The 22,826-nt window shown below is 35.8% G+C and overlaps 1 protein-coding gene across 1 annotated transcript in view; it reads right to left on the minus strand.

Annotated features, from left to right (window-relative positions):
• The window catches only part of LOC107550635 (unconventional myosin-Va), an 87,694-nt gene that overhangs the window by 37,710 nt on the left and 27,158 nt on the right, over window positions 1-22,826 (minus strand). Inside the window, exons 6-14 of the mRNA XM_016231965.1 lie at window positions 19,998-20,141; window positions 15,371-15,452; window positions 11,227-11,334; window positions 10,351-10,457; window positions 9,058-9,323; window positions 8,865-8,946; window positions 8,602-8,742; window positions 7,384-7,509; window positions 5,035-5,118 (exon numbers count right to left, since the gene is read on the minus strand). Coding sequence (XP_016087451.1) covers window positions 5,035-5,118; window positions 7,384-7,509; window positions 8,602-8,742; window positions 8,865-8,946; window positions 9,058-9,323; window positions 10,351-10,457; window positions 11,227-11,334; window positions 15,371-15,452; window positions 19,998-20,141 — 1,140 coding nt within the window. The remainder of the gene's footprint in view (window positions 1-5,034; window positions 5,119-7,383; window positions 7,510-8,601; window positions 8,743-8,864; window positions 8,947-9,057; window positions 9,324-10,350; window positions 10,458-11,226; window positions 11,335-15,370; window positions 15,453-19,997; window positions 20,142-22,826) is intronic.

Raw genomic sequence — 22,826 nt, forward strand, 5'->3', positions numbered from 1 at the left:
AGCCAAGTCTGTGGTGCGGCGCAGTTACTCGACTGCCTCAGGGGATAAACCCTTTCCCTCATCTAGATCTCTAAGCAAGTTAGCTTGGTAAGCTTGGATCACAGCCACTGTGTGCAAGGCTCCAGCAGCTTGACCTGATACCACATAAGCCCTTGCTATTCAGATGTGAGGTGGTCTGAAGTGGTCTGGATGGCAGAGCAGGAGTCTTTAAAGAAGACGACTCACCCTGGGAGAGATAGCTCGAGAGCATCTCCTCTACAGGGGGCATCTTCGCATATCCGTGGCTCAGCCACACCCTCAACATTAGCATAATCTGCATGCTTAAAAAGGTGCAGCAGAGCCGAATATGGCCTGTCCCACGATCTCACTAACTCAGTGTGGAGGTCAGGAAGAAAGAAGAAACTCCGGGGGGAGGGGAAGTCATGACCGGACAGAAAGCACTTGTCCAGTCTGCCACGGGAAAGCTTCTGCCTTTCACGTAACTAGACTAAATAAAGCCTCTTAGCAGCGCACGCCATTACCTCCAGCATTTCCCCGCATGCGGGACTGGAGCTAGGTTGGGAGGATTAAGTGCTCACACTTTCATTGTCATCGCCAATCACATCCATGTCCTTACTCTCACCAGATGAGCCCAATGTAGTGCTATCCGTGGAATCAGATGACCCAAGAGGAAGAGTGTCTGGATCCTGCCAAGCACTCGAGCGTGCAGCGGAAGCTTTTGAAAAGTCCATACCCCTCTCAAACTTTTATGTTTTTTCCATAATGCCTTCACACTCACTGTCAAACAAACGGCTCCTGAAGACAACTAAAGTTGGTGACGTTTTCGGCAGGTGCGCTCTTATACTTCCGGATAGCCCGATAGTGAGGTCAACGGGCTACATGGGCCAAGTGGGATTGGAGTTGTTTCACACGTGCTTCAGACACCGGACCTGCTGGCGGCAGTCCCCATCGTGTCCGCTAGAGGACACAGCGCGAGTTCAATAGAAGGGGAACAGCATTTTTCCAAAAATAAAATACTGAGGGTTTAACTCCTGAAAGTGAAGAAAGAAAGACATAAGTACTCAAATTTTGCTACTGTAAAGTAAAATAATGAATTAACTTACTAGATTTGTTGAGATGCAATTGTAAACCTGTTTTCAAAGAAACTGCAGTTTTCCACCAAAATAGAAGCCTAAGGGTTTAAATCTTGCAAGAAATATTCATTTTTCATTTACATTTATTTTACAGTGCAATTGAATTACAATGGTAATATATTACTGCCTTAATTGTAATAATAATAATAATAATAATGAAGCTCTATGAGCTCTTAATTTTGCTCTCAAAGTGTACCATTTAACTTTAAAATTTACAATCTTTTCTTCCAGGGTGGCATGAGATAATGCAGAATAATAATGATAGAATATTAATTTCTTTGTGAACTGTCCCTTTAAGAGTATAAAATAAGTACTAAAAGGACAAATAGTCCAGCTGATGTCAAAACATTTAAATGGCAAACAGATGTGTCATGCTGTTGGGGTGGTTGAGTTTGTTTGGATGGTGTTTGAAGGCTCTAGAGCTGAAGCGGGATTTATTTTCAATAGTCAATGCAGTGCTGAGATTGTGTCCTGTACAGCAGAAAGCAACAGACTGAACATGCTGGCGTGCACACACACACACACCTCTCATACGCACACACATCCAATCCAACATGCATCCAATTTTAATTTTTGTATTGCAGGACAGCAGTGATATTAGAGGAAGAGAGAGAGAGAGCTAAAGAGACAGCATTTATATGCTAAATTTTACCTTCTGCAGGGGTACAGGTTGTCATGTTCACAAACAACACATATAAAACATGGCACAATGATGAGGAAATAGAAACAGAATTAACAAATGCAGAAAATACAGATACATCAGACAGATGTATATAATGTACTAGCTGAAGAGCAAAGCAGCTCAGACACCAGCTCTGAACTATATTTTTTTGTTGGATGTTATTGGATAAAGTAGATTTAGCTTGTTTTCCAAATTCCTAACCTGAGACATAACTGTCTAAACGGAATTCCTCTTAGGTTATGTCCACATTAATCCAAATATATTTAAAAATGGCATATTTCTTTTAAACCGCTCACAAAACATGATAACAGCTCACTGAGATGATACTAACAAAACAGACTATTTTTCTGGTTCTGCATGACCATTTTATTTGCAAAATATCCCACCACTCACTGGTCGTACTCAAAATCAACATTCCATGTATGTTCTAAAACACAACTGTCATCCTCTTTTGCAGCAGCCAGCAATTGTGCATAAATATCCATCATCTTAAATGATGAAATGTAACTGAAAATACAGATGATCAAGCAAATCAATCGAACACACTACTATCCTACAATTCACTGAAGCCTCATCTTCTTGCTTTGCCTATGCCTTGGAGTGGGCATTACACTAATATCTCAAACTGTGACGTAGACATTTGCAGAAGTAGGATCTGGATTGCGAACAATGCATTTTAGGCAGAAGTGTTCTCTGTTAGAATAAATCCCTTTTCTGGGAGACTAAGAGCTTTATAGCTCTGCAGATCTTATATATGCACAAAGAGATACATTACACACTAAAAGAAAAGGAAAACATTAAAAAAGCATCATATGACCTTTTTTAAGTTAACAGCCGGCACAATGCCCTTACAACCATAGATATATATGGGTACAATACTGTATGAGTTACATGACTAAACATGTGTCATTGTTTTCATATAACTGTTTTCACAGTCCAATGTGAAAACCGTGTTTTCAAATATATCCACTTGGGGAGCATCTTAATAAAGGTCAGTTTTTTGCTGGACAAAAATGCCATGTCAGTGCAGGTGAAAGGCCAAAAGTGTTTTCAAATGTATCTGAATTTATGTGGACAAAGCCTTAGAGTGAAGCTTGAAAAGCTCTAGTCTTATTCATTGTAATTATATAGAAACAAATGCAGAATATTATTCTAAATGTCCCCTTTCGTGATCCATGTAAGAAAGAATGTTATTCTATTAGGCTTAGACTCACTTGAGAAAACAGAACTTTTTCAGATTCTGTCAGGCTAATGTCAAATTTAGTCTTGATGAATAAATTAACTGAAATGATAAAGACACAATGAATGATGAAGAAACATTGAAAAGCTTCAGAATTTGTAAAGATTTTTAGCTGGTGTCTGGCTTTACTTCTAATTCATAAGAACATATAAATGTGCACATGATAGATGGTAAGCAAACACACACATGATGATATGAATAGATGTAATGATCAATGATATGAATGTGAAGCAAAATGAATATGGTTAAACCAGATGACCTGTGGAACAAGTGAAGTGAAGGATTTGGATTAACCACTAACAGACTGATCTGCATAAGGCCTATTACTGGTATTAATTGTTAATATCTTTTTTAATAATTCTTGACTTGACTCAGTTTGAGGCATTATTATTATTCCCAGGCAGTTTGGATTAGTACAGCATGTGTTTGCTCTTACCACACGCATTTACTGCCTCACGCTGAGGAGACAAAACATTAGAGAGCATTCAGAAACCCCCAAATACAGAAGAAAATGATTTTAATAAGAACCAAAATGCAAAGTTCACTTACATTTTCAGAATCATTTTAGTGAATGTAAGTATTACAGTAAATATTAAATTATCCATATAATTAATTTCCATGTCTTTGTATTTATTTATGGACTATTTGTATTATTACTAGAGGTTAAATTTTTTATTTTACTTTATTTTTTAAAGCCATTTTTTCAGATATTTCATTTTAAAATATGTCTGAGCTAAGCATACCTCGAAAAATCTATAGATTAAACTAGAAAATCGAACTAGAAAACAATATTCCTTATTTTTTTGACTGTGGAAACCCCTGCATTTTTTTTCAGTCAGTTCAATAAAATCACAGAAGCTATTGTAACCTATTCACTAACAAAAAACGTAGCACAATGGTATTCTTGCATATACCTTGGAGTACCAAGTAAATACCATGGCAAATAAATACGGAAATTATTTAGTACCATGGTTTCTATCAAAATGCTATGGAACTACGATTTGATATCTTCAATGCAACACATTATGTGGGCCTTAAGTTGTTAAAGGTTGGGAATCTCTGATCTATGGAGGCTTTCATTCAGCGTATGTCTTCCTCCCTTGCCTATGTCTCGATTACCAAATATGTTTGAATACTTTCCTGAAAAAATCAACAGAACACACCCATAACCCTGAAGGCACAGCTGACAGAATGAGAATTGACTTCATAACAGGAGCAGGTATGCAGTGGCGTTCTGTCTGAACCTGCCTCATTAAAGAGCAGTCAGAGCTGCTGAGTCATGCTAATGCTCTGTGCTAGAGCTTCAAAACAGATCTGATCTGTAGATACTGCGACTCAAGATTATAGTGAACTAAGACAAGGATATGTACGAATCCAAACAACTAGAAATCTGAACAAATATGAATCCCTGAGCTCAGCTGTGTACATATGTTGTAACTGTGGCAATGGACTGCACTAAATGCTCCTTGACCAGCAGATGGCTCCCTTCCATTGACCTTCTCAGACTTTAAGCCTCATTTAAGGCCAAAAATCTTGGATGAAAACACCCTGGCTACAGCTAACACTGTAGGTTGGTTTTGTCTCACTATACAGGCAATACTTCACTAAAACCTCCCGATGTCAGGGTTTATAAACGGTCACATTACAAAGACGATTTGACCCTTCCTGTGAATTGTCCACCTTATCATTGCACCCCTTGTTCATAAGCGTACAGATTCAGTTTACACATTATATTTGTAATAAAAAGAAGTAGTGGCTGCAGCAGCAACACAATGTGAAAAACATACAGTAGTAACAGGATGCCAGTTGGCCACTTCCAGTGCACACAGCATCATCAAGTATAATGGGAATGGTCTAAATTTTGTACCTTCTAGTTCTGTTTTGTGCCAGTTTAGCCTGCCTTATTCAAGGTGTTGAGGGCATTATCTTTCTGTGAAAATGAACCAATGGTGACATCAGACTGACAGATATTCACTCACCTTACTGGCCTTCAGAACATGTATCTGCTCCTCATTCACTGTGTCCTTATTCTTCTCCAGAAAACCATCACACTGATACTCCACCTGACAGACAAAGACAGACACGTGAGGTTATCCTATAAGAAAGACAGTCCATGAACAAGCATCCGTATAGTATTTTCCCCCAAGTCAGCAGTGAAATGACATGGAAAGCAAAAAATAAAAAAAATAACCTTCTCCATTCTTCTCAAGTCTTTATATTATAAAGTTTTAGTAAAACTTTACAATAAGGTTTTATACATATTGTTATTTTAGTATTTTTGAGATACCATTTAGTTAGTCCACACAATAGCTGACATGAAAAATTCTGACTGCAGTTTACACCATTTGTTAACCTAGGACCTAGGTCAATGTTAACTTCTACATACATTAATACCATTTTACATTTCAAGTATAAACATTAATTAAACATTAACATTATTAAATCACCACAATATTCTTATTTTAATATTGTAGTGTATTTATAAATGATTAATTTGTGCACATCATTATATATTTTAAACATATGCCATTATATGAAAAACAGATAATCGCAACTTAAATTTCATGCCGACTTAAATGCTGCAAAAAATGTTTCATGATATTGTACCTGATAAACTTATCTTAACCAATTTAATTTCATTGTAACGTGTTACCAAGCTTATATATTCATTCATTCATTCATTTTACTTTTGTAACCTGTCTCATTTTTATTTCAGAAGAAACATCTGAGATCAATTAGCTATTGTACTTAAATAAATCATAACTAAGAGCTCCATTAACCTCCCTGTTTTCCACTGGGCATAAATGGCATGTTATATTATGTAACCTATTAAATGTATATAATTTATTACTATTATTAATAATATAATTACTATTACTTGCATCCTTCACTGTCCTCCACCCTTTCCTAATCTTAATGAAATCCTTATTATTATTATTGTTGTTATAGTTATCTTTGTCATCATTATCGCTTACAATACTTGTTGTCTCCACTGGTCTTGTCATTTTTTTTTTTTTGTAGTTATACTTGTTATATCTGTTATAAATCTGTTAGATACTCAGTGATTTGTATGCTTCCTCCCACACACTTACATACAATGACACACACACACACACACGCACACACACACACACACACACACATGCTCACAATCACAAGAATACATATACGGGAGTTATCAGAATGATCTTGAAATGTTAGCTATCTGTATATATGTTCGTTTGTCCAAGTGATTCTGTATTTGGCACTTGTAAATATTGTCACATTCCTTACTTGCATAAAAAATTTTTTTTTATATGATTTAGAGTTGCATTTATATTAGCAATGCTTATTAGAGACTAAAGTGGTGCCTGATTTAACCCAGAGAATGTTTGAGAAAGCACCTACTAATGCTCAAACCCTGATTCAACTATGTGTGTTTACTGAATGTCCATCACACACTCTTATGTGTCTTATTACCCCACCCCCTTCTCCATGAGTGCTTCCTCATAGATATTGAACACCGTTTCTAAAAACAGATCTGTAGCCGTCATGAGCTCATGTGAGAACTTATGCAGCAACTCTGTGTCATACAAATAGCACACACAGGAGACTCGACCCTAGAGTCTTGTGTTAGCATGTTGCTAAGCTAACAAAATGATACTCTAATACGTTTCTTAGAACTATTTCATATCTATTAATAGTATTTATTGTTTAGAACATCCTTTATGACAGAAGTGTCTTTACAATGTCTTAAAATGCTAGGTCTGTTTCACATATAATACATCTGTGGCCCATCTGACAGAGCTTTTGCAGTTTTTACAAAATGAAATATTGTGATCCATTTTATACGAAGTGGATAACATGTACATCCAAATGGTAATTAATCTCCAGGTAAATTGCATAAATCGCATGGATTCAGTCAGATTTACTGAACAGGAAGCATTTGTCTGCCTGTTACTCTGCATGAATCTTGACAACACATGAGTAAATTGCTCCATAATCGTATAATGCTTTATAAAATCTATATTACAAAAAAGAGTGTGTTGATAAATAGGCTTAAAGTGCATTGTCAATGTTTCCTGCTCAGTTCAGCGTGTCAGCACTGGAACACAGTGACACATGGCTTATGCAAGCAGTGTGAATGCTGTCAATCTGTTAATATGTTGAAATTATTATGCACTGTTTAGATGCAGTATGTATGAGGCAGCTCATTAGGTTTTAGAGAACGGAAATACAATTCGTCTTTGTTTAGACACTGGTATATGAAATGACACGCACTGTGTATATCACAGTTGATCAGAAATGCTGAACCAGCCTGAGTGTGAGCTGTGTGTGTGTGCGTCTACCTTATCTGCAAAGTGCTGAATAATGAAAGCTTTATTGGACATCCGTGGTTTTTCAAAAAGTGCACACGTCTTCAAATGAGTGTTATACAGTTTCTGAGCCCAGGAGTCATCAGAACCCTTCGGCATCTGAGAGAAAGAGAGAGACAGAGAGGTTGTACAGTATATTAAGTAAGAACAGTAGTCTCAAACAGGATTATGTAATTACAATTACACAACACAGTATTTGTTTGTTTGATTGTTTTTACAGTAGTGCTGTCAAAATGAACGCATTCATTTTTTCAGTTTAACGCATACAAATATTTAACGCAATTAACACAGGTGTGGAGCTAGGTTTGGCCACCCCACTCACAACTGCTGCTTCTGTCTCTGTTTTCTTGACAAGAATTGCATTTATTTAGACGCAGAATGTCTTTACGGCCACATCAAACGGGAGACTTTTCAGAGGCGCACTCCAACTTCGCCTCAGCGCCAGGCGCTAGTCAATCGAGGACGGAAAAGGTACAGGTGACTTCAGTAGAACAACAGTGAACTGCAGTCAGATGAGATGTTGTCAGGCCATATGGCAGTAAAAACAAATTTTCCTGTCCTGTCAGCCATTATACTGTGCTCGCAACACATGCTCTTCAACTGCATGCACAAATGCTGTGGCGTGCACTGAAGTCTATATTATTTCCTGTTAAAGCGCAAAAGAAACTACAAGAATGGAATGTCATAGTTATGTTGTCAGTTAAGTCATGAAGTTACCAAAAAGGTGATTAAACCTGCCTCAAAACTGTGCATGCATGTAAGTATTTGTTATATGTGACCCTGAACCACAAAACCAGTCTTAAGTCGCTGGGGTATATTTGTAGCAATAGCCAAAATGTAAAATATTCTGACAGTAGAACGTTAAACTAAACTTTTATGTTGACGGGTTGCTTCCAGCTGCTGTGTATGTGATATGACGGTAGATTTCTCAAATGAAACCGTAAATGCTAATGAAGTGACTTTTGAGAATCGATATCGAACCGACGTCATTTTAAAAAACGATTAATCGGAAAAACGATTTATTTTTTGCCCAGCCCTATATGTTTTGTTATTAGTTTAAGTATTTGCTATTGCATTTGACAGCTTATGACAGATAGATTACCCCTAAAAAAAACATAAAACAAATCTGTGAATTTAAAATCTTTTATATAATTTTACATTAAAAATTCTGTGAATTCCGTCAAGATATACCTTGCACTCTTCATCCAGCAGGTCCAGGATGCCCATCTTGGCCTCGATGAGGTTGATACATGGCTGATTATCATAGAAATCAATGAGAGTCCAGGGGATCTGCTCTTTCATATACTCTTCCTGCTCCAACTTAAACACATGCTGCACACGACGGGACAGAAGAGGAGACACATCACAATTTACTACCAGAATTCATAATTATCAACAATCAAACATGAACTAATGAGATCTGGTGTCATGTGGAGTGGGTCAGATGGTCTCACCATGTTGAACTGTTGCTGTAGTTTCTCATTGGCATAATTAATACAGAACTGTTCAAAACTGTTGATTTCAAAAGTCTCAAACCTGGAATAATAAAACAAAACATCACAATTCACTTCTGTAAATCTAAACTAAGATCTTTCAGAGGAAATGTAGTCTGTTCTCAAAGGTGTGTATCTGTGCATATGAACACACCCGTAAATGTCTAGGACTCCAATGAACGAGTGCTGTTTGACCGTAGAATGCAGCGCTTTGTTCACATGGTCCACGATCCAGTTGAAGAGTTTGGCGTAGATATGTTTGGCGAGAGCATCGCGGGCGTTTATGGCCTGTAGTTTGGGTATGGGCTTTATGTACGTCTCAGTTGCCGTCTTTAGCTTCTTATGACACAGCCAATGAGACATGTCTTGATATGTCACACCCATCAATTCACAAAACACACTCAGATGACCATTATTCGGCTGGAGGGAAAAGAGAGAGAGAATTACATCATTACTACACAATGAAACATTTTCTTACAGTTAAAATTGGAGGCTCTGGGCTATTTGGGTAAAAATGATCCTGTATGTGTAAAAATGCAATTAATTGTAAAACTTAAATTAAAGTTTGAAATAAACCACAATGTTGTCACAAAAATGTAAACTGTATTATCGCACAGCTCTATTTAAAGTTGGATATACATTATACACTAACCAATTTCATCTGCATAACGTTACATACAAAACACTCAGATAAAGCAATATATACTAGAGCAAGTCTGCCTGATTTTTTCTTTTTTTGCATTTGCAAAATATGGCTATGCTATTGCCCAGCTCTTTATACAAAAGATAGATAGATAAATAGGTTGCACTTTATTTTACAGTATGTGCACTTACGTGTACTTACAATGTACTTATCTAAGAAAGTAATGGTAATATAAAGTAACTACATGGTTAGGTTTAGGTTCAAGATTAGTACCTAGTTATTACCTAGTAATTACCCAGTCTTGAATCTTATTGTCATTACTATAACACGTATAGTATGTACACGTGGACTGTAAAATAAAGTGCTATCGATAAATATGTCCAACTTTATGAGCCTACATACAGTATATTATACTCGCAGAGGGTGATATATACTAAATAGCATATCACAACTGCTTGTATCTTCGAAATATGTAAATTATTTTATTGCCCAGCTCTAATCTGCTAAATGAGACTACAACTCATGACGATATTGAGGTCTTATAAACATTAACATCATGATTTTCTGTAAAGCTGCTTTGTAACAATGTGTACTGTAAAAAGTGCTATACAAATAAATTTGATTAGAACAAAACATTTGTTACTAGTTTTTGTCATAAAATGCATACAGTGACATTGCACTTCAAGACATTTATTCAGTTATTTGGTTTATATTTTTACCATGTAACAACAGAATCGCCCACAGTAGATATCAGCCAAAATGCCAATCCACATACTTGAACTTTAAAGTCAACATGAAACTCACTAGAATAATACTGCTGTCCGAATCTCTATCCTTCACTTCAATGTTCCCCAGGTGCAAAATTGAAGCCAGAATCTGAAACAAGCCCAACTGATAGGACTCATTTACACCTGAAGAGAGACAGCAACAAATTAACAATATGAAAAATCAAGAAATCAGTTCAATTTGTGTTTGTTTATAATCAACATTATTCTGAGTTTGCACCGCAGTGCATTGTGGACTGTCCAATACGTGATGAGGGGCGTCATGCACCTAGTTTTTGTGAGAGGGCACCGCTGACAGTTCTAGCACTTCTTCCCGAGACTTTGAACAGAATGTCAGTCTAGTAACACTGTTTGTGTTTCATGGGATAAACCCAACCCCAAATAAAAATAACTATTTGTTATTGTTTAGAATAAAACTTTACTTACGTTTTCACTGTAATAATTACTACAATATCTCCCGACCCAATTATATACTTTTGAAACATGAACTGAAGCAAGAACATACATTATTAATTTATATTTACTGTCGCTATTCCAGAATATTAAGAATCTTAGGCCTATGAGTCCTGCATCGATTCAGTCTGCCATACATTTTGTAGCTTATAGAAATATATGAATTTAAACCATCAGCACTGGACAATGCAAGGTTAAAACTACACCTTATTTCTGCATTTGGAAGGGCATTTTACGGTATTTTGCAAATTTCATTCAAAATCCATGTGCAGATAGTAAAATACATTTAAAATGAAAATAAACAGAATTTAGACAGTTTTGACTAGAAATGAATCAAAGTCCGATATTAGATACTGTAATTTAATCTCTATCTCATCTGAGCTGCTTATTTTGAGCATTAAACTTTCAACGACATGAGAAATCGTTGAACTTTAAGTCTGACCTAGCAGTGTGAAGGCGTTTCTGGTGGTCGACATCTCCTTGGCATCATCTATTCCATCTATCACTGGGTTCCTGCCCTGTTTGGTGTAGTGAAAATCATCAGCCTTTCCTGAGGGGAAACACACACACAAATTAATAACACCACACAAATACACAAACAGCAGACCTTCTGAAGGATCTATTCCAAGGAAATAATATGTTCATCAATAAAGCTATAATTGTGCAAGAAACTCCCCAACCATTAAAGGGATAGTTCACCCAAAAATAAAAATTCTGTCATTAATTACTCACCCTCATGTCGTTCCAAACGCAAGACATTCGTTCATCTTCGGAACACAAATTAAGATACTTTGATGAAATCCAAGAGTTTTATGACCCTGCAATGACAGCAACACAACTACCACGTTCAAGGCCCATAAAGGTAGTAAGGACATCATTAAAATAGTTCACGTGACATCGGTGGTTCAACCTTCATTTTATGAAGCTACGAAAATACTTTTTTCCCGCAAAGAAAACAAAAATAACGACTTTATTCAACAATTCTTCTCTTCCGTGCCAGTCTGTACCGACATTCTTGAGTACCAGGACGCATGCATGTGGTGCTGCTGACGCAAGAGTTGGCATTCTGACGTAGAACCTGGATGCGCTGCACCTTGTTTACAAGCAGAGGAATGCACACGTATGCATCGTGGTATTCTTGTAAATGTGCATCGAAGAAATTGTTGAATAAAGTCGCTATTTTTGTTTTCTTTGCATAAAAAATGTTTCTCGAAGCTTCATAAAATTGAAGTTGAACCACTGATGTCACATGGACTTTTTTGACATTATCCTTACTACCTTTCTGGGCCTGGATCAGAAAGCTCTCGGATTTCATCAAAAATATATTAATTTGTGTTCCAAAGATGAACGAAGGTCTTACGGGTTTGGAACAACATGAGGGTGAGTAATTAATGAAAGAATTTTCATTTTTGGGTGAACCATCCCTTTAATGAACAAGAAATTAGGCCGTATTTACACTGCATGGTTCAAGTGACCCAATTCCGATGTTTTTACCCCAATGTGACAGATCGGATATGGCCCACGAACGTGTAAGCAGGAAAAAAGCACATGGATTCCGATATTCTCAGATCGGTTTTAGGCCTCATTCATTTGTGGAAATAAATCTGATATGAATCAGATACGTGCAGCTGCCATGTCAGCAGACAGATCGGATATTCCCTTGTTAAAGCGAGTTGGATGTCAAAGGTTTTTGAAACATCTTGCAGTACAGATATACTGTATCTATTACAAATGAAACATCTCTTGTTGACTAGCAGAGTATTAATTTTGTTCGTTTGTGTTGAATAAGAGGCGATCTGGTGCTGAAATATGTTGCTTTTAAAATCATGCTGAGTGCTCGTTGCCGCTGTTATCAGTGACGGCGGCACGTGCACAGATGTGCGCTTCAGTCTATTGCTAACGGTTGTAGAGGGTCTTTATTCATTCACATGAAATCACAATCACAACATCATTGTGTGTTTTAATGAGGAAAAAACTATACGAGAGCGGATCAGAACCCAGACCCACTATTAGCACAAGTTCTACCGCTAGACCATTAGTACCCACGGATGTGTACAGCGGATCTGTGTATATACAGTAATCACTGTCGTGAAGAATCGGTACTAATTAATGATTTTGATGTAAGGATGAAACTAGCCTATCGCTTTAAAAATGTTTCTATGAGTTCCGTCAATAAGCTAAACTTTGGCATTCATATTCTGGACTCATCAGACTTTCTATACAAAGTAGGATATGCTTTATTAATAGTGTGTGCAGAGTTTGGTCTTTTAATATCACTGTCTAATGCATTGAGCCACGTCAAGTTAAGCCTGTGTAGTTTAAATGCAGATATCGGATACAGGTCACTTTTAAAAGAAGGTTACTTTCAGGTCATCAAGAAAATCAGATATAGTAAAAAATACAAAGCCCTGTTTACAGATTAAACGAATGATACACTATTGCTTGGCAACAGAGACCTTATTGAGATACACACTCACACATAAACCCTCACATTAACGGGGCGCCAGCTGAGCAGGAAGTCAGCTGAGTAGGCAAACAGAAGGAGAGAGCACAGAGCCAGCAGTGTGTGTGTGTGTGTTTCAGAGCAAGTGGGTGAAGCGAACAGAGAAGAGATGATAAGAAGAGGTGTGTGTGAAACTGAACCACAGTAGCTACAGTATTCATATGTGGTTGTGTGTGTTTGCATAGCATGTGTGTGTATTTAGACCTGCACAGCCCGCCTCTCAGTAGGACATCTCTGATATACTCTCGCCATGCTGTGCCAACACGAACACACTCTAATCAGACACGTTACCCACAAACACACGTTTACTAGGGCCCTATGAAAATCTGTTTTACTTTTTTCAAAATTCTGTTGTTTTTTTCGATTTAAATTTTTCTGGATTCTATTAAACTACATTTTTGTCATCAAAAACCATGTCTAATTAACGAAACCTATACTATTTAACAACTATTCATTGTATATTAAACAAAAATTGAATTTTTAGAGCCCTTTGAAATGTTTTAATTTTCTCTCCAATTCGGTTAAATTTTTCCCAATTTCCAAATTGTTCTGTTTTAACAGTTTAATTAAATGTTAATATCAGAAAAAGAATGTCTAATAAATTGAACAATTGGATAGGGCCCTATGTTTTATTACATTTTTTTCATAGATTGTTTTCATTTTTTTCCGGATTTATGATTTAATGGTAAAAATGGTGGCAATCAAATAAAGCATAAAACATACACAATTTAATATGCAAGCAAATGATAATTGTGACCGTGGACCACAAAACCAGTCTTAAGTGTCAATTTTTCGAAATTGAGATTTATACATCACCTGAAAGCTGAATAAATAAGCTTTCCATTGTATGGTTTGCTAGGATTGGACAATATTTGTCCGAGATACAACCATTTGAAAATCTGGAATCTGAGGGTGCAAAAAAAATCTAAATATTGAGAAAATCAATAAAGTTGTCCAAATGAAGTTCTTAGCAATGCATATTACTAATCAAAAAATAAGTTTTGATATATTTATGGAAGGAAATTTACAAAATATCTTCATGGAACATGATCTTTTCTTAATATCCTAATGATTTTTGGCATAAACGAAAAATCTATAATTTTGACCCATACAATGTATTTTTGGCTGTTGCTACAAATATACCCCCAGCGACTTAAGACTGGTTTTGTGGACCAGGGTCACAAATAACAATTCCTTTAATTGTTTTATGACAAACAAAGTGCTCCACACTTTAAAAAAAGAATACATTTTTAATAATTGCATTATTATTGTCACGGTGCGTAGGGGGGAAACGAGGAGAGGAGAGGACGTTCAAAACTTGACTTTTAATAAACAAACCAAATGAAAAGGAACACTAACATAGGGAGCGCAGGAGACACACATGGAATGACGTTTAAGACTCGACAAGAAAACATGAGGCAGACTACATATTTATACTAAACTTAATGAGGGACAGACAGGTGCGAGGAATCAACTAATAATGAGACACACCTGGAAACAATGAACAATCAAACACACACAGGAAAACTAGGTAGCAGAGCACATGGGGAGCAAAAACACAACACAGAGAGTCCAGAATCCTGACAATTATTATATTATAATCATTAGTAATATTTATTAATAATTAATATTATTATTAATAATATAAATATTATAGTATTTCCTTCACAATTTCATTTCTTTTTCAAAGTTAAACCAAACTTTTATTTTGATGGGTTGTCATGACCTTTTAATTTATGTGTGTATTTAATAAGAGGATATTTAAATACGATTTAATTATTTAAACTGTACAACCATACTTTTGATTTATTCATCCAATATTTGCCCAATTCTGTGACATTCTGCAATTTACTGTTAATTATATTATTATTACTGGATTCTGTGATCCATCAGCTTTCTCTGCATATAGAAATAATAGGGCCCTAAGGTTTAGTTAGCTATTGTATTTAAATGGGGACATGCTATAGACTTTATTCTCAATTATTTTTATATAAAACTAATTATAATTACTATATTACTAACCTTTAAACATGCAATTTTTCCTATATACTTTTGTTAAAACTGCATTGCGTGTCTGGCTCACCAAGTTTCAGGGCTTTGAACTCCGGGAGGTGAGCAGATGCACAGAGCTGATAGAAGATATGATAATTCCTCTCTTCATCCGCCTGAAAAACAAAAGATGCAAGAAAAACAAAAATAACACATAAGATAATTTTTAAAAAGTACCAGGTATACTAAATATCCATCCCAGTACAACCATCCAACACAATCGTTTTCTATTTTGAGTTAAATATGATAAATGGACAGGAATTTGGACTGCACAGAAATTCTGGACAGCCTACAAACTTTCATGCTTTATTTTCTTTTAATAATTTTGTATTTCCATTTTTTATTAAGATTAATTAATTTAATTAAGATGTAATTTTTTATTAATTGTTCTAAAGCTCTAAAAACATTTCAGGAATTAAAAGAATAAATAACTTAATAAATAACCTCTTAAAGTTAGGATACCTCTAACTTAAATACGCAAAGGTAAGATGTTTAATTAATGTATTGGTTTGTTTAAAATCTTAAGCATTACAATATACAGTAACTTTAGCTGCATGTAACACATATTACTTTTACTGGGGATATCCCTGATTACTCTGACGTGACCAATCAATAATGAAAACAATGATTATGTTATGATTATGTGTAATGTAATTTTTCCCTGAATTTTTTTAAATAGAAAATTACTCAAATGGGTACCTCAATTACCTTTGAGTTGATAAGCAAGTCTTCATCAAATACTGCCATGTAATAAAACCAGATAACACCAGAAATATAGAACTATAATATAGTTATAGAAATATAGAAAAAAAATATATAGAACTTTGAGATTTTTTCCAAGAACTGTGGTTACTGTAGGAACGTTCTTACATACGATTTAGAATTTACCTTAAGAAATTTCTTAACTTGTTTCTTAAGATGATTCATTTCATGAATCCAGCCTCAGAACCCATAAAGACATTTTCCATAAAACATATAAATCCATAACTCTATTAAATGCACTCTGCCTCTTTGTCCCATTAAACTAGACCATAAAAATGTATCAAAACTTTAGGAGAAGAATAAAAGAGGTGAATTCATTAAGAATGAATTGCACCCTCTGTCAGTGTAATTTTGTTTTTAAAAGATTATCATTTGATGCGTAAAAGCAAACTGTACACAAATATTTATTTTTAATAATAAGACAACATTACCGGTGCCAGACAAATAGCACTGACTTCTGTGCATAATACATCTAAAATACCTAATTTATATAGAAACGAGCATTCACACTAAAGAGAAGGCACATACCCGTGCAGCTTGTAGGTGATTAGTGAATAAGATGTAGGTTTCTGTGATGAAACACCACACTCAAAAGTGGTGAAACACGTTACTGTCAGAGTAATGCATTCTAAGTATGTATTATAAACAGCTATAAACAGCATTAAAGTCTGCATATACATACTTGCATAAAGTATATTTCAAGTCAAATTCTGCATCTTACACAATCACACACACACACTTAACTCATCTGGAATTCCCCTAAGCACAACAGTAGTCTGTAAAAGTATGTTACATAACACTGAACAGACATGTTTAACTCCATTATCCTCATTCCTGTCCTGTTTTAATCTTTCTAAAGCTTCCCAGAAGGAGAAAAACCCTCTGAATTCCTGCCGTTTCTCACACCATGGGCCAAATGAGATAGTTTATGTAGGGCTGATCAGTTTAGGGGCCAATAATAGAGGTGCAATCCTGGCTAACAGTCTTAAACTATATCTTTCAGATTTTGGCAAGCGAAGGGCCTAAAACTGTGTCAGTGAACACCAAAACCTAAATTAAAGTTTGTATTTAGCAGCAAAATAAAGTTAAAATACCATTTATTCAGTAAAAAATTAATTAATCAAATGTATTTAATAATCAACACTCAAAAACTGTTTTATATTTAAAAAAATGCACATTAGTTCATTTTTATATCAACGATTATTAATGATATATTAATTCATTGTTGAAATATAAACATTTAAATAGTGGCTGTAATTAAAACTTGATTTTCATTCATTTAAAATTGATTTAACTTGATATTTTTCAGCATGGGATGAGATATATTTTTAATCAACATTTTTTCATCTTATTTCTGAACTTATCACAGTGCATTCTGGAAGTGTCTTCTCTGTGAAGGAATTGGATACCAAAAAAAAAAAGGGTACTATCCAAGAAGGCAGAATAATATTAGTTGATAGCTCACCATGGAGTCTTGGAAGTGTAGAAGGACACAGGAGCCTTCAAGGAATGAAAATAGCCCTGTGAATTAAATCCCTGAGGTATCTGAGAGGAGCTAAAATTAGAGCTGACTCAAGCAGGAAGTGTGGTGTGCTTCAGAGGGTGCGGCAGCTGGCTGCTCCTGTATGTGTACACTGTCCTATGCCATTCCTCAAAGCAGTTTCAAATTCTAGTCTGAATTCATATTGCAGTATTGGTTTTTCTATTTTAATCAATTCTGATTTTGATAAACTGATATTGATCATGATTTCCAGCTAATAAATTGCAATAAGCTTTGTTCTTTGTTACTTTTGATATGAAACAAACTCTCAGGTTTCAAACTGTCAATTTCATAACAAAACTCAAGCAATAAACACCTTCAAACTATAAATACCACAGACAGATCACTGTAGCCACCTCAGTTCAAGCGGCAGCACAGAACGTGAATGAACCATTCATCTCTTCCGTTTTACTACTAGTTATAGCACAAAATAAACATGAATGAACATCAGAAGAAATGTACCATGTCTTATAATCGATCAATCAGTGTTTCAACCATGAAACCATTTTAGACACTGACACAGTTTTAGGCCTTCCCTTGCCAAAATCTGAAAGATATAGTTTAAGATTGTTAGCCAGGGTTGCACTTCTATTATTGGCCCTAAACTGATCAGCTCATTTGGCCCATGGTGTGACAAACGGCTGGAATTCAGAGGGTTTTTCTCCTTCTGGGAAGCTTTAGAAAGATTAAATCAGGACGTCAATAAAACGGTTTGTAAACAATGTGACATAATTTTACATTTACCTCAGAAAAGCTGTTTTTTTCATTGTATATATAAAGCCATGTCTCTAATCCAATGCGTTTTAGACACAAAACCTTTTTGAACATATTAAAAACCATTAAAAAGCTTCAAAAGTGCACACAGAGTTAATCTCTGGATCACTAGTTTTTGATAACATCTGGTGGTAATTCTGAAACACAGGAGGCTTTTAGTTTAAGACTCAACAGAAGAAACCACACATTCATTCAATATTCCAGAGGGGGGAAAAAACGGCATGGAAAGTCACATATGAGGGCAAAGAGAGAAATCAACATCTCCATCTGAAAGGCACATAGATTTCCATGGTCTTCTCACTACCATTTTCTGGACTGATTTTTAAACATTCATGTATGTGTGTCTTTGTTAAATGGATTTGCTTTGCTCTTTTGAAATGAAAAAGAGTTTGATACACTATGTCGATATTAGTGGTTAAACGGATCGTAGTTGATCCGTGATCCGTATGGACCAAGCCCCACGGTTTGGCACGCATGTGATCTGCGGATTAATTGTAAAATTGAACCATAATAAGAGTATAAGTTTATCATTTGATCGTATTTACACAAGCAAGCAAATTTGAAACAATTCCAGAGAGAAAAGGCGAAAGGGAACTCGATTTGTTACTCCCGTGCTGTTCTCTACACACACATGAAGCGCGCACACACGTTTCAGACGGCACGCGAACACCGAACTAAATCCTTTTCTGAATCCTCTGAACAGACACATACACATACAATTATGACAAAATACCCATCTCGACAATCATTCAGGTAAACGCAGTCAGTTATGTCTCAAGTGAATGAAAACAGCTGAGAAAGAAATCAGATGTGATGTGTATCATTATATCGGATCCGTGCATCAGGTCTTAAAGGGACAGCGGCCAATAAATACTGCTGCTCTCATTAATGATCATCAAACAACAAAACAGCTGTGATAAAAATCTACATTTAATTTATACAGTGAACACTCTGCAGTGTTATGTTCCCTAATTATTACATTTCTGTATTTGAATACTACCAACCTTATTTTATTTGTAACATATTCTGTTGTATTTATCTATTGTGTATTTGTTCTTATTTTTACTGGCTGTTCTCTTGTCTCTTTAATCATGTTTAAACTTTCTTAGTTAATCTAGTAGTATTTGCTGTGGTATCAAAGAAGTACTTTGCTTTAAGTAATAAATGGAAAGCAAGTTAAATTGAAATATTTTTCTTTTCTTGCTGATCTGAAAAATGATCCAATCCGTGGGTCAAAAACTGTAATGTGATCCGAACCGTGAGATTTGTGATCCGCTGAACCACTAGTCGATATACTCTACCATTCATTCAAATTCAGTCTATTCAAAATAAAAATGAAGACTACAAAAGTGACTGAGAAATTGGTATGGCACCACAACCACAATACATTAACATATGACTACCCAAATTTATATCTCAATAGGATTTTATACCAAAAGCACAATTACTCATTTCATCAAAAAGGGTAGGCAATCCTGACATAAGTCAAGTTTTAAAGGTACAGTAGCAAACAGCCTGTTTAATTTTAAATGCCAGAGAAAGAGTGGAAAATGGGCTTGATATGTCATGCATGCTTGTTCCTTACCTGAAATACAACACGTGATTTCTCCAAGAGATATGTCCTCATGTTCGCACCGATAATGTGATACTTCTTATCAAAGCCTATCTCAATGTATTTTCCAAATCGACTGCTATTGTCATTCCTGGTGGTCTTGGCGTTACCGATGGACTAGAAATGAGAGGAGAAAGACATCAGCTTGAGTGAACGTTCTGGACTGACCTATGGGTTTCTTTATTGTTTTAGTTAGAAGAGGACAGGGTTAAAAGTTAAAGGAGTATACAGAGAGGTAATTGATTTAAAAAACACAGGGACAGGAAGATCATGTGTGTGGGAGACGACACACAGTGTTGCATCTCTGGGTCTCTACAGCAGGTCAGGAAGTTGATACTGTCTCCCCCACAGAGCAGAAACCTGCTGAGTAACACTATCAGAATCAGCAAGCAACGAGCTTCTGAATGAACATCATCCTTATAAGGCACGAATTCATTAAACCTGACTAAACAAGCTCAGATAATGTGTGTTTTTAAGGTGGTTTTCACATTGGGTTTCACCTGTTTGTACCTACTGTAGGTATGTACTAGAGTCTAATTTTACCCTGAACAGGTCTCTTTCAGATTGTGTTATTAAGCTCTGAACAACAGTATAAAAGTGCATTTGGTTTTATTTTCTTAAAATCTACCACATCACTTTCCTAAACATGAAAGCATTTCACACATGAAAATTTGACTGATCCTTGATGTGACTGGAGACAGCAAAGAACAGCAAATTTGATCTAATATTTAATGTTTTTATTTGTTTTGTCTTTTGTTAAATGTTATAGATTTAAATAGCCAATGATAACTGTTAAAATAACCAAATGTACAAAGGTCTCAATCATTTATCTATAATGAAACCATCATATTTAAATAAATCATATTCAGCACAATAAGGTACACATTTTGCTGAAGTGATTGTTTTGATATTATGAGATATATATATATATATATATATATATACATTATTTTAGCTAAAGTATTCAATACTCAATCAATACAGGGGGCCTTAGCTTCATGCCGAGTGTGAAAAGTGAAAAATTTGCTACCTCATACATTTATATGATTTGTAAAAAAAAATAAAGCACTTTTATGATTTATTTTACCACAAAATGTGTTACTCCATCAATGCTCAATAAGAGGATACACATTTTTTCAGCAATCATACAGGTGCATCTCAATAAATTAGAATGTCATGGAAAAGTTCATTTATTTCAGTAATTCAACTCAAATTGTGAAACTTGTGTATTAAATAAATTCAATGCACACAGACTGAAGTAGTTTAAGTCTTTGGTTCTTTTAATTGTGATGATTTTGGCTCACATTTAACAAAACCCCACCAATTCACTATCTCAACAAATTAGAATGCTTCATAAGACCAATAAAAAAAATTTTTTTTGTGAATTGTTGGCCTTCTGGAAAGTATGTTCATTTACTGTACATGTACTCAATACTTGGTAGGGGATCCTTTTGCTTTAATTACTGCCTCAATTTGGCGTGGCATGTAGGTGATCAGTTTGTGGCACTGCTGAGGTGGTATGGAAGCCCAGGTTTCTTTGACAGTGGCCTTCAGCTCATCTACATTTTTTGGTCTCTTGTTTCTCATTTTCCTCTTGACAATACCCCATAGATTCTCTATAGGGTTCAGGTCTGGTGAGTTTGCTGGCCAGTCAAGCACACCAACACCATGGTCATTTAACACTTTTGGCAGTGTGGGCAGGTGCCAAATCCTGCTGCAAAATGAAATCAGCATCTTCAAAAAGCTGGTCAGCAGAAGGAAGCATGAAGTGCTCCAAAATTTCTTGGTAAACGGGTGCAGTGACGTTGGTTTTCAAAAAACACAACGGACCAACACCAGCAGATGACATTGCACCCAAAATCATCGCAGACTGTGGAAACTTAACACTGGACTTCAAGCAACTTGGGCTATGAGCTTCTCCACCCTTCCTCCAGACTCTAGGACCTTGGTTTCCAAATGAAATACAAAACTTGCTCTCACCTGAAAAGAGGACTTTGGACCACTGGGCAAAAGTCCAGTTCTTCTTCTCCTTAGCCCAGATAAGACGCCTCTGATGTTGTCTGGGGTTCAGGAGTGGCTTAACAAGAGGAATACGACAACTGTAGCCAAATTACTTGACACGTCTGTGTGGGTGGCTCTTGATGCCTTGACCCCAGCCTCAGTCCATTCCTTGTGAAGTTCACCCAAATTCTTGAATCGATTTTGCTTGACAATCCTCATAAGGCTGCGGTTCTCTCGGTTGGTTGTGCATCTTTTTCTTCCACACTTTTTCCTTCCACTCAACTTTCTGTTAACATGCTTGGATACAGCACTCTGTGAACAGCCAGCTTCTTTGGCAATGAATGTTTGTGGCTTACCCTCCTTGTGAAGGGTGTCAATGATTGTCTTCTGGACAACTGTCAGATCAGCAGTCTTCCACATGATTGTGTAGCCTAGTGAACCAAACTGAGAGACCATTTGGAAGGCTCAGGAAACCTTTGCAGGTGTTTTGAGTTGATTAGCTGATTGGCATGTCACCATATTCTAATTTGTTGAGATAGTGAATTGGTGGGTTTTTGTTAAATGTGAGCCAAAATCATCACAATTAAAAGAACCAAAGACTTAAACTACTTCAGTCTGTGTGCATTGAATTTAAGTCTTTGGTTCTTTTAATTGTGATGATTTTGGCTCACATTAACAAAAACCCACCAATTCACTATCTCAACAAATTAGAATACTTCATAAGACCAATAAAAAAAAAACATTTTTAGAGAATTGTTGGCCTTCTGGAAAGTATGCTCATTTACTGTACATGTACTCAAT

Source organism: Sinocyclocheilus grahami, unplaced genomic scaffold (genome assembly GCF_001515645.1).
Source record: "Sinocyclocheilus grahami isolate Dianchi unplaced genomic scaffold, SAMN03320097.WGS_v1.1 scaffold403.1, whole genome shotgun sequence".
Taxonomy (NCBI): Eukaryota; Metazoa; Chordata; class Actinopteri; order Cypriniformes; family Cyprinidae; genus Sinocyclocheilus; species Sinocyclocheilus grahami.